This window comes from Poecile atricapillus, chromosome 11 (genome assembly GCF_030490865.1).
Source record: "Poecile atricapillus isolate bPoeAtr1 chromosome 11, bPoeAtr1.hap1, whole genome shotgun sequence".
NCBI lineage: Eukaryota > Metazoa > Chordata > Aves > Passeriformes > Paridae > Poecile > Poecile atricapillus.
This window is the reverse complement of record NC_081259.1, coordinates 9,643,804-9,657,250: the sequence shown is the minus strand read 5'-3', so window position 1 is coordinate 9,657,250 and position 13,447 is coordinate 9,643,804. Positions and strand designations below refer to the sequence as shown.

Below are 13,447 nucleotides of genomic sequence, written 5' to 3'. Positions count from 1 at the left end.
TCCTTACAGAAGTTGTAGCTGTTCAACATCAAACCAAACAATTGCACAAAAACTACAGCACCAAGCTTTGCTAACTGAAACTGCTGGAGAGCACACACAGGAGAAAATTTGACTGTGGTTGTTGAGTGAGCTAGAAGTCAAATGAGCTTAAATGAAACTAATGTTAACACATTCCTTAATTGAAATGATTAATTCTTAGCAGAAATAAATTAAGATCAGTCTGATCTTACTGTAAGCTAGTTGGTGACCCAGCCAGACTTTTGTGCAGATTGGGGTTTTGACTGTGCCTGTTCCGACTGCGAACAGATGAAAACATTGTGTTGCAACCTGGGACTTTGCATTTGTGGAGCTGGCGGAGATGCACAGTTTTGTAATGAGCCCTAAAAGTTCCTTTATTACTGTATGTTTTTTGACATATATGACAAGTTATTGGCAAACTGGAAGGTAAATTTATAAAGTTTTGATTAGCTTTCTCAATTAAAGTACAGTCTTGGTAGAGTTCATCATTGGGCATTAAGCTGGGTCCTTCACAGCTTTCATCACTATCATCCAAGGGCATGGTGCATATTTCACTTCCTCCATCAGAATCCCAAGAAGAATGAGCACTGCTCTCAGACTTAACGCTGGAAGTTGTGCTTAGATCCAGAACAGCTCCATCATTTAATGGATCGTATCCGTAACTCTCAGAACAGGGTTCTGCAATTTTGCTCATTGGAAAAACGTAGCTGCCTGCTCTGTTCATTCCTTTGAAGATTACAGAAGTATGTCCAACATGTTGTTTTAAAGAGACATCTTGGCAAAACTCCTTAGCCATGTCTTTCAAGAGGTATGTTGCATTGAAATGGTTGCTGAATTCCAGTGTATCTTTAGTCAGAAGCTTATGATGAAGATTTAGGTTTGAACTATGTCTAGAAGAACAAAGACAAGCTTAGCAAGAAAGTGTTTCACCTCACTTAACAGCTGTTTCATAATGATCACAAACAAAGAAAAGGAAAATCAATATTTAGTAGCATGCATGAATTGTATACTTCAGATTTGACCAACTGCCACACTGGGAGTGCAAGTGGACAATTTACACGTATGTCTGGGTTTCTGAACTTGCTTGCACTGGCATATATCAGATTGTATGCAATAACTCTACAGTTATTATATCTCAATGTTTCAGATTCTCTCCTGCATTGGGGATAGCTGCCTGCTCTGCTAGATCTAGGACTAAGCCTAAAAGAGGTGAAGGACAGACTAAAAACCTGTAAACTAAACTGAGATGGGTAAAAAACAAGTTTCTTTCCCAATGGACAAAGCACAAAAGGACTGACACCTGAGTCTGCAAAAAGTGTTGATCTCAGGTACTGCAACCATGTACAGAATGAAGCTGTACACATCAGTACAGAGCCTTTTTTTTTGTCAGGAGCTTCCTTGAAAAATGAAAATTGAATTATACACAGCTTGCAGTTTTCAAATGGGCATCTCTATGTTCAGTTTAAAACCATCAAAACCTACAGAATCACTGCTCCTCACTGAATATTATCAATCAGCTCACTGGTAACTTACAGGCTCTGTCTAGAAGACTGAGTTTATTGTAACTTTTATAATAATAACAATTATTATTGGCAAAACATTTATCTTTCTCCTTGCCATCATGGTTTAATTAGAAATATGGATTGTTCAAAAAGGCATAGAAATATTTAGTGCTTGTAGTCACACTACTCTATGTTAATATCTAGAAACTTCTGCAAAGTTGTTCCAAATAACTATTGTTTTGTACAAAGCGTGTGAAATGTCTTCTTAGCTCACTTTTTTTTTTAAAACCCATCTTCCAAAAGCACCTATGTTAAAACTTATCTCAACATATTGGTGTGGGAAGGAATTTGTGGCATGTGAATACAAATCTTACTGCTGGCCTTCTTTCCTGTGGCCCGTATCGCAATTACAGTGGAGAGGAATTCACATCTGGGAAGATGCAGGCAGCAGGGTATGAAGCCCTGCCAACAGCAGATGAATCTGTGCATCTCAGATGCAGTGGCCAGTCCTCAGAGACCGGCTCATCCTCTCTCTGGATTGCATCAGCTGGCTCCAGCACTCCTAGCAGATTACAGACAATCTAAACCTCGTGTCACTCTGAACTACTATCCAGGCATGCTTCCTGCAGCCAAAAGCTGCTCTAACACCACTGCAGACTTGGAAAACTTGTAACACTTCGTTGCACTTGAATAGGTTTGTTACTGCTTCAGATACATTACTGATGGTCAACAATAAAGCTTCAGCTCTCCTTTCTCAGTTTATGTGCTTAATAGGCCGAAATAAAATGAATTACAGCAATACAGTACTGAAATGAACATTAAACTGAACCAAGCTTATGCTTTAGTTTAGAAAACAGTATTTAATCTCACAGAAAAGCACTACTGATGTGGATACACACCAGATAGTGTTTGACTACCACTGCATAATGTCAATTTTGGGCTGACAAAGACTAATCTTGCTTTTCTTACGGGCTTTTTCACACCAGTCTGTTTGAAATCCTTGAGTAAATAATGGACAAGGGTAAGTGAAGATTTCCTGAATTGACCTCATTGCTTTTTCATTAAAAAACACTGTATACATCAAAATACACATGAAACTACATATTAAATGTGTAAGTCCACACATACATCTACTGGAAAATTGCTGAATTCATACCCTTATGGGTTTCCCTTTATGTACTCATGTATTCTTTCAACTACTGCAGTCTTTATCAGTTATGAAATTTTCATGGCTTTATTTAGTACCTTGTAGTCTATTGGAAAGAAAATGCTTCTTTCAATGGATTTCCATTTCAAGAATGTTCTGATAAGTTATCATACCTGTTATACGAGGATACACAGAAAATATTTGTAGGCTCCATTCCTCAAACACTCATTTTAATTTCAAATTAGGCTCCATTGTGATGGTAAAATAAATACAATTTTGTTTATAATTGTCTTACCTGTCTCGACTTCTACGAGAAGGGAAAGCAGCATTACAGCCCTCAACTGTGCAAATATGCATTTCTTTGAGATGTACATTTTTGAAATGCATTTTTACACTGTAAGGGTTTTTAAAAGTCTTCTTACAGATGTCACAATGAAAGCGGCTTTCTTCCTTCTGAATCCCTAGTGCATGTTGACTGACATGATCCATATCTTTAGAGTCTTCAAAACAAGGAATGGCAGCACCCCTGTTTGACAAAGTGCTGAAAAAGCCCCCGGTCAGCAAGTGGTGTTGCAATTCAGGGCAGTCATTTTTAGGAATCCTGTGCTTTGACTGCTCTTTAATATACATGGGGGGTTCAGTCATTGGTTTTATAACATCACTGTGGTGGTGTTTTGGATCTTCATATATAATCTCATGGGAAACTATTTTTAATGGTTGGTTTTCTTCTGGTTTAACCTCTTTCTCACAGTGTTGCAATTCATTCTCAGAGATATCCTCGATGTATTTGTTATTTGGCGCAAAGACAGATTCAAAATACTTTGGGCCCTCTACCCCAGAGAGAGATTTCCATGAATTACCTGAATGGGGGTGCTTTTCCACCCTGTCGGTCACCCGCTTCTCTATCTTATGCTCACAGGTCTCAAGCTCTCCATCGCTTACCCCCTGCAGACGTGATTCATCCTCAGAACTGGCAACATCGCTACTTTCATTGGGTGTCTCAACAGCTTCTTTCTCTATCTTAATGGGCATACTCGACTTACGAGATTTCTTCTTGGGGAGCATGTCAAATGGCAATTCATTGGAAACAAGCTGCTCTGGTATGGAGGAAGAAACAAGAGGCAGAGAAGGAAGAGTACCTGGAGTATTGGCAAGCTCAGCTGGTGTGACTGGACTACGGTAAAAAGGAAGAACAGGCTGTACTGTCTTCAGGTTTGGAAAGAGGACACCGTTATGTCCAATACTGGAAAATCCAGCCTGGCCTTTTGAATCTGCACAAGAGCTGGCGTAGCTGGAAATGGTTCTGCTGTCTGGAGTTAAAATTGTGAATTCTGTCCTTTTACTATCTCCAGGTCCAGCAATGGTCAAACCATTTCTTAGATCTTTATCCCTGTTATTTCTGTTCATTGGCATATGGAGTCTGGGGTTAGGATTTGCACTATGACGGTTTCGACTACGCAATGAGCTGAACACCATATTGCAGCCCTCAATGGTGCATTTGTGCTTTATCTTCAGATGAACAGCATTGTAATGTATTTTCAGAGTACCTTTGTCATAAAATGTTTTTTCACATGCAGTACAGAAGACACGCCCTTTCCTTGGCCCAGCATTTTTTTCAACAGATTTCATTTTGTTTTCTGGAGATAGTGCTGTCATTTCAAGCTTGGCTGCTGCATTATGTGAACTGGAATCACTCAAAAGGGCATCATCTTCTGTTTTAGTGACATCTGGACCATTTATGCTCCTCTCATTTTCAACTTGAAATGGTGCAGAACTAGAAGTTAAAAAACTGCTTTCAGAAAATGGTATCTGAAGATCTTGTTTGGTTTCGTTGCTATGGTCTTGACCTTGCTCAATCAAATGTCTTTCTGGTGGTGAACCTATCAAAGGTGGAGGCACCGGACTGAAAAACTGAAATGGCAGCATGAAAGCCATGTTATTTACAATATTCTCAAAGGGATGAATGTTGGTGGGACTCATTTTGTCCAAGGAAGCAGAAAAATTAGGACTGTGTGGGTTGCAGCTCTCAATGAATGCCCTAATATCCAAATTGGCAGTTGGTGGTGGTATTATGATCGACTGCCCTTCTTTCTCTTGAATTGCCATTAACTCTACAATGGACTTAGTTTCTCCAAAGCGAAGAAACTGCTGCAAAGTAGCCAATTCTTCTTCAGTGGTCATTATGCTCCAGTGATCCAACACCTTTCCTGAAGCATCCTAAAGCCAAAAATATTTAAATTAGTTAGACATTAGTTAAGGCAAACAAAAAACACCTCCCTTCAAATCTCTCATTTTTTCCAGGGACTAAAATTTCTTCTCTAGCAAAAAATTGAAAACATTCCATTTAATGAGATTAATGCAAATTCTGTGATAATTTCTTCCAAATTTTACCACATTGGTGACATTATTTCTTCCTGAACTGACAGTAATACTTTCCAATACACTATTTTTTCCACAAAAATTAAGATGCGTTATTTGAACAACAGATAGTATCCTGTAAGCACAGACAGCAGAGATGGAGCAATCAGACCAAGATTTAGCTCCTCATTTAAGTCAAGCATTCTTTCATTGCAAGTTTAATAATCTTCCAAGCAACTAAGATCAGAGAACAAATGAACCTATATTGATCTATTGCCAGTTTTCACAGAGCACAGCTGTAATTACACTAGTGTTGGAGTTCTTTCAAACTCTAGCTATGCCTAACTTTTCCCAATAACTACAATAAATATTTTATCACAGAACATGTATTTGATGGCCTACTGAGATTTTTCACAGTGCATGTAAGAGTTTCTAAGATGATGCAGAACGTAACATTATAAATTTTTCATGTGATAGAGGTTCAAGGTAATTGATTCCATATTTTTAATCCTAACACTAAAAAGCAAGATTATCAAGACCATTAAATATTGATTCATGTCATAATGTAAGATCATAATGTTACTTTACATAAAAGGTAACTTCCACAGCAGCAAGGACTAACATCAGTGTAAGCACATAGGGCCAAATACACTCTGGCTGCAACTCCAGTAAGGTTGGTAGCACTACCAGAGATGAATACTGTCCCCGGTGTTTCAAATAATGGTAAGTTTATTTCTTCATGTTTTATTCTGCTGGATAAAAGCAAACTCTCTGTTTAAATAATACTGGAACAAATTCTAAAGCCTTTACTTTGATACATTACCAGTAACTTTTGATTTTTATTTTTGCTTACCTTTGTTGTTATATTTGAGCAAGTAGAAAGATTTCAATTAAGTCCAACTTAAAAAGAGAGCTATCACCAGAAATACACTTTTTTCTTTTCTGGCATTAAGCTCGTACAGGTCTATTACTGCCTTTCAGATGCACCACACTGTTAACACATTGTGAACCATTGAGAAGATTAAGCTAGAAAACCACTTAACTGTCCTATTTCTATTTTAAAAGCCACTTTAAATACCTGTAGCACATATCCACGTATATAATCCTGCAGTGTCCAATCCAGAGCATGGAGAATCTGTATCACCTCTTCCTGCTTCAGAACACTGAAAAGCCGATCGAGCAGAATTTTAAGGCGCACAGGAATGGCTTGGGTTCCATACAACATGAGGCTACTGATATCAAAGACAACATTGGATTGAACTATTTCTACTTGGCTTGATGGGTAGAGGTTTGGAATCCTTAGTTTGCTCAGGGCTGAAAATAAAAATCACAAAATGTAAATAAACTTGAGTCCCGAGAAAGAGAAAATGGACTGCAATTAATACTGGGGTGGGGGCTAAGGAGTGACACAAAAAGTATATAATAATTATGAGGATCCTAAATGGTTTTCTATAGATTGTAAAAACAAATATTACCATGTGCTACCCATCCATGCCGGCATTGGTCACATTGTCGCTGATTTATTTTCCCAGGTTTGAAACACTGACAACTACAGTTCACGAGAGTGCACCGGATAGCCTGGAGATCAATGGAAAGCATGATAGGTAATATATAAACACCATTCAGAGTGTGCACATACATCTACAGTACCCCCATAAAATCCACATGAAGACAGAGTTAACATACCAGCACAGACCTATCTACGTGCAATATAAGTAATCCAGGCAAAGCCTGAGTTATACAAGGCCACCTCTGCCTGGAAAATTCAAGTCACCAGCAGAAACAGCACAGTGATATGGAAGCAGAATATTTAACAATATACATAGCAACACTTCTGTGGATTCATTTAGGCTGAAGCACCGTCATAATAATTATTGTTATAAATTATGAATTCATCTAAGCTATGATCCTCATATAGAATCACTTTCTCAGGGAGGTTTAAAAACAGATGTACAGATGAAAAGACCCCCTCTCTTGCAGTTTTTCTGGAACTCCACAATGCAATATAGCAAGTTCTAACGAGCAATGCATCAACTCTGCACAGATGTCACACCCTACACACCCAGAATTCACATGGAATATTTGTATTCTGTCAAAGACACAGGAGTTCACTAATGCTCCTCAGTAACAAAGTTCACCAAAGAGCACCCCTTCAAAGACTAAACAGTCACATTTTGTAAGGGAAATACTTGAAAGCAAAATAGAGCACACAGAGAGCAACCAGTTGCACAGTTCAATTTGTACATCACCTTACTCTCACCAAGGTCATCTACAATGCAAATCAAATTTGTATTCAGATGTCCCTAATCAATGGGGTGATACAAACTTGCTTCCTGGAATATATGATTTCTTCTTTATGTGCCCATCTGCTGGAGAAGGCAAACAGAAAACTTGGAGGTCCTAGTTAAAGCTCCAGAGGGATTTGCTACAGAGCAAAGCTTTTGCAGGATTCTGCACTGCTTGGATCTGGCACTGAGTATAGTTCCTGCATAAACAGAATATTTATTGAGGGAGGAAAAGCAAAGAAACTGATGTGCAGAAAGTCTTCTGGAATAATAAAGAAAAACAGTTAGATCATGCAATTGCAAAATGTCTGCATTTTTCTGCTTTTAAATTAATGTTCCCTCACCTAAGGTTTTATGCAAAACAGGGACTTCCACTCTGCAAAATACCCATAGGAAATTAAGGCAAGATTTGAAGTAAAAAGGAAACATGGCATTCCCACACTGGTACTCCAGAAAACATACAAGAAAGCCAGATTGTGCAAAAACTTGCTAAGAAAGATGGATGCAAGAAACACTTAAACTCAAAAGTACATGGCATAAAGTTAATTTCACTGAGATTTGCAATGGGCATTTCTTTAGACTTGAAGAATCTGTCTGCCTCAGGGTAGAAGAGGACACTGCATACAAAAGGTTACTATAAACAAGCATGTTCTGACATTTGGATGTCTAGTGCTTCACAGTAATGGATTTGGAGTGAGATTTTAAAATCTCAGTATCTGGCTTATCCAGGAGTTACCTTACATGCACATCTCCAAACTGCAGTGACTTGATGCTGAGATTTGCCTGCATTTGAAGAATTGGAACAAGTGGCAACAGGGCTCTTGAAATCTCTGAATCACTTTGCCTCTAATCTTTTAAAGGATCCATTGCAAAATCCTCTGTTCTTGAGAAAAGCTCTGTGCTCCCCATAAAGTCATAAAATACACATCAATACCCTACGCAGTGTCAATTGCTTCATTTTAATGCTTCAATTTACTTTCACTCAGATGCTAAATACTTCCATCTAACAATAAAACACCATAAATTTCTTATGGAAAGGTTGGGGGAAGAAAAGGTATAGTTGACTGCGGATTCATTTCTAGCACAAGCTATAAAACAATAAAGCAGTTTGAGTCTTCTGCCTCTCTGCATACATAATACTCTGACTTGCCTGGACTGAAGTCCTTCCACAGGCAACCCTGCTAGGTTCAGTAAAGTACAGTGCATTCCATAAATGCATCTTTTACATTCCCTTCAGACAAAATTACAAAAGGGTACTTCCTTTTTCTGCAAGAAGTAACAGAAAGCTGCACAATGAAAAAAGCTGTCATGATGATAAGTTAATTGAGATTCCAAAATTTTTTTCATTCCTTTTCCTCTGGACATGTTCCACAAACCACTGACCTTTAAAACTAATTTTTTCTATTTAATTTGTGTACTTGGACACCGCACCAAATTTTGCATTTCATAGCTCTCTGTAAGAGACTTCTTCTGTATGGTACATGTGTTTATTTTGCTTTCCTGTGTATGTGTAGAAGACTGCACATGCCAAAACAGGAACAAGTAAAAGGAGAGCATTTTGTTTTACATATATGAAAGCAGCTGTTACAAAGGGAGTAGAGTTTCTCCTCTATTCTAAATATTGAACTGAACCTCTCTCAAGTCACATTATTGCTTCTGGAAACTAGGAGTTAGCTTGCATCCTGCTAACATATCAAAGGTGTGCCCTCGAATGGGGGATCCGTTGCTGACTTAAAAAATGACTTGAAAGAATGCCTAAGAAGAAACAACTGATTTTTCAGGTTTTTAACATTTTCCTCCATTTGTGCTTGCCACAGTCTGTGTCTCCTAAAGCTTTTCTAGCAACATTTATAATAATATTATATAATATAGTCAGAGAATATGAGAGAAAAATTAACTTCTGAAATAATCAGTGAATTACAATTTTAAATTGTCACTGTTCAGCTTAAAAAGGTATTTGTAAAAGATGCACTTTGATTATCTCCCAAATTAACACATATCAGACTTTACTGAAAATAAATTTAGCAAAATTTCATGAAAATAATACCCTTGTCTTTTGCCCGTTAATCCTACTATCCTTAATACGCCTATTCTAAGGTCCTGTAATTATATCAAGTCTTTTAATAAGCTTTATTTTCCCAACAAGTGGAATGTACACACAATTTCACTCTGCAGAACAAAGGAATAACTTTCTCTATTGCATAGATGCAAAGCTTGAAAATTATAATTAAAGGATTGGAAATGTAGAAGGAAATTACAGTGGAAATTTTTAAAAGTACAATCCTTTCATTCACATCATTATTTAATTTCATCTTCTAGAAACAGAAGGCAGACGGTCTAAAAAACTAAATCTTATGCTATCATCAAGGATCTTGGTATTGCTTTCTAGCCACTCTCTCCCTCACAAATGAATCTTTCCTAATCCATTATTAGCCCCACTTTCTTAATTCTTTAAAAAATAGAGTTGAAAAGACTGATAAAAAAAAAAAGTTTTGTGGTTTTACCAGCATGACCGTGGGAATCTGAATGCTGAACTTTAAATAAAAATGATCCCTCATTACAAGACAGACATTAACCATTCAACTGGTCACTGAAAACTTCAACTACCAATCACTGAATCTTAACATCTGCTGCCTGAAAGTCACGCCTGCTCACATTCTTTTTTTGCCAGATATTGATGTGGCTTCAATTATGCTTCAAAAGTTACTGAATGTTTCTTTGCAACCTGCTCACAGCCCTCACAGCTAAGGAAAAGCCCAGGCTAATAGGACATACTCATGCTGATTCTGGGTATATAATCACTTCACAAAGCAAGTTTGAGGAAGTCTCCTAGGACCTATGCTCACTTGCAACATACAACAGGTTTAAAAAAAAGCAGCAAGACAAGAAGGGCACTGTAAGTGTATCCAATCTCATTCAGTGTTAAGTGGGTTCTGGTTTGACAGCACTTTGGCTTGGGAAATAAATTAAGAAGCAAGGAAATACTGAAGACCTTGTCAGGACTGAGTTGGAGATATGTGCTCATGCTGGAAAGCTGCTCTGGGTCTCTGCATGCAGAGGCTGCAAGTGCAGACACCAGTAACATGGAAGAGCAAGTCCCAGATTACCCTGGTGCTATTTAACAACAGAGATGCACAGGTCAGCACCCTCACTCCTGACACTTTCTGGCATTTAAGAAAAACCCTTGTCTTTTTTGCACAGTTTTTCCTCGCTTTAAAAGCTGCTGCTTTGTTTTTCAAGCTACTCCATCACATGAAGAGCTTGAGAGCTTCCCTGCCCTACTATGAGGATTACCAACAAAACGCTGCAATTGATGCCAGGTTACAGGAATATATTTTGCAGGCAGGGATCAGAAATTTCTGTCAGTTTAAAATGCAAGATTGAAGCAAGAACAGGAGTTACATTGAAAGAAATACAGGAGACAAACTTTCATTAGATGAGCTATAGCAGATACCGCTTTCATTGCCCTCTCTTGAGGAATTCTAGCAACAAGCTGCATCTCCTATGGCCATCTCATCATCATCAGTGGTAATCCCACTGAATATATGTAATCCACCACGGTATGTGCTCTGGTGAGCACTAATCCTATAGGAAAGAAGTGGGATATATCCCATATTTGCAGAATAGAACCACAGTGACTCCACAGTAACAACAGTTGTGGAGGAAGAGGAATGATTTACAGTGGGGAAGAAATAAAATTAAACATGGGACATATGTCAGGTTATTTTTCCTGCTTGCTCCTTGAAAATATTTGCATGGGAAGTAAAGGGATAGATAACTCTACCATCCTTAAATTAAAAGGACAGCCACAGCTAACTCAAAGGCCAAATCTAAATCTGTGTGCACCTTTCACAGGGAACAGTAACTATAAATGAGTGCAAAGTTGTCCTTCTGTTCCCTCTTTTCTTTCCTGTTTTTATTATAACCCACTAGGTTTCTTGTGTTTCCAGAGTTTAAGTAAGTTCCTTTTTCCACACTGAGTTACATTTGATTACTTTTGTGTTTGAATCCTTTGCACAACCACTAAAAGCACAGACAAATCAAAAACCCCTTATCATAAGCATCTTTCTCAGTGCCACCCTTTTCCACATGATACAATGAGCAAAGCTTTGCTTTGTCCATTGTTTGTCAGGCAACTTTTGCCACTTTCCCTTGGGATATATTCTGCTGATAAATAACACTGTCTGTCAGTTTTGTCATGATTTAAAACAGGTTCTCAATTTCCATTTTGTTCACCTTACTTTCACTGTATCACAATCCCGCTTACTCATATCACACTAGTACCTGGGGTTTTATCCATCCCACATGTATCTGTATCCCCCTGTCCACTCTATAGTGCATATTTAGCCCTTGTGTCTGTTCTTCCTGAAAACAGACTTCAGTTTTTGATACACTGTTGAGCTCTCTGTTGTGTACTGGAACTAAAATACATGCCAGCATGTTCCATGTACAATCACAAAATGTGCTGGGCTGCTCTAGATGGTGTAAGTACTTGTTGAAGACATAGCCCAACAGTTAGACATAAAATGCACGCTGATATTAAATCTGTTAGATTAAGCACCTTGTATCTCTAATTGTTTCTTGAAAGTTTCAATGTACTCCCAGCTTAGTAAGGTTCTGAATCCCATCTGCCTGTGGAGACCATTAGCAGGGCCCCTGCAGCATCTTCAAGGAAAGGCTCTGGGCCATTTTCTTCTTCCTGACATGTTGACTTCAAAGAGGTAACAAGATGCCTGGAGGATGGACAGAATATGGAAGCCCTTTGCTGCCTGTAATGGAGCTGGGAAGACACACTGGGAATGGGAAAAGGGAGGAACAGCACGCTGCAGAGAGCTGATGTGCACAGGTCTGACAGCAAGGCCCAAGTGAGAGTTACTCTGCACAAAGACTTGGCCCAACTTGCTGTAACTTGCACGTGTTCAGCTCAGCATTGTGGTGGCTCCTTCTGTCCTGTGTTTAAGGTCCTGGAAAGTTCCCCACCACCACAGCACAGAAACACTGCCTGCCTTTCACAGTCTGAGCCCCCAAAACAAAGGGATTTCCATTCAAGTACATTTCTACCTAATCCACTACACTTGGTTGCTGCAAGTTCTGTTATTTCTATACTAAAGTTTAGAAATATTTAAAATAAATAATTACACTAAATTATTAAAATAAGAAAAATGTCATAAGATTTTTAATTATACTGGACTGAATGAACATATTTCCACAGCCTTATATCAAAAAACCTGTTTCTTACAAATTAACAGCTGCTATTAATAGTTATCTAATAAACGTAAGAAACAACAAACAACTTTCCTAAAAAGCAAATGAGCTTTGCAGCTTGTAGTGCCCAGAAAACATACGGTATCTTCTGTATTTTGAGCTTCAAATTAAGTAGAGAAAAGTTGTACACAGGCGTGACAGAGTAAACAGTTGACCAAATAGCTCTGACCTTCTCCATCGAGACACATTAAAAATGCTGGCCTGAGACAATTCATATGACAAACTTCTTATTAGTAAAATAATTTAGCAAAATTATTGTCTCCTGCTTAAGAGAGCAATTAGGAGACAAATGGGAAAGGTGGAGGAGGGCCACAATTTACTTTGTACTGTGCCACTAAACAGAAAGCTACGCTCACAGCTCAGTTCCTAAACTGATGATGTCTCCTCCGCAATCTGGCTGGTTTTCATTCACACCAACCATCTATTCCTACCAAGTTAAGGAGGTGCAAGAACCTTTGAAAAGTCAGACAAAAAACTTTTGTTTCAGAAGCCAACCATGGATTTAGAAATTGAACTTAACACCTATTCTACAGAAAATTTTGGCTGGTGCAGCTGCCGCTCAACTCCCACTTACCCCTGCGCTGTGGGAGAATTGTGTTACGATTTTTCTTCTAGAAGTACACAAAGGCCACAAGTTGAATACATTTTCTTGATAAGACGATGGAATACAGCCCATTAATTATCTGGACCTTTATGTATATATCCATACTGTTTATTTGGGGTCAGATACCAAAACCTGACCTCCTTTTAAACATCCACAGCCTAAGAATATATATAATCAGGATATTTACAACCCAGAACCTGCAGCAAGTTGCTGCCCCATTACCCTCTCCCTCAGTGGGGCTGAACAAAACAAATTTTGCCCTAGAATT

At 38.4% G+C, this 13,447-nt stretch overlaps 1 protein-coding gene across 1 annotated transcript in view; it reads right to left on the bottom strand.

Annotated features, from left to right (window-relative positions):
- Positions 1 to 226: 226 nt before the first annotated feature.
- Positions 227 to 13,447, bottom strand: part of BNC1 (basonuclin zinc finger protein 1) — a 71,962-nt gene continuing 58,741 nt past the window's right edge. Inside the window, exons 3-5 of the mRNA XM_058847030.1 lie at positions 6,104 to 6,339; positions 2,963 to 4,884; positions 227 to 908 (exon numbers count right to left, since the gene is read on the bottom strand). Of these exons, the coding sequence (XP_058703013.1) occupies positions 227 to 908; positions 2,963 to 4,884; positions 6,104 to 6,339 (2,840 nt within the window). The remainder of the gene's footprint in view (positions 909 to 2,962; positions 4,885 to 6,103; positions 6,340 to 13,447) is intronic.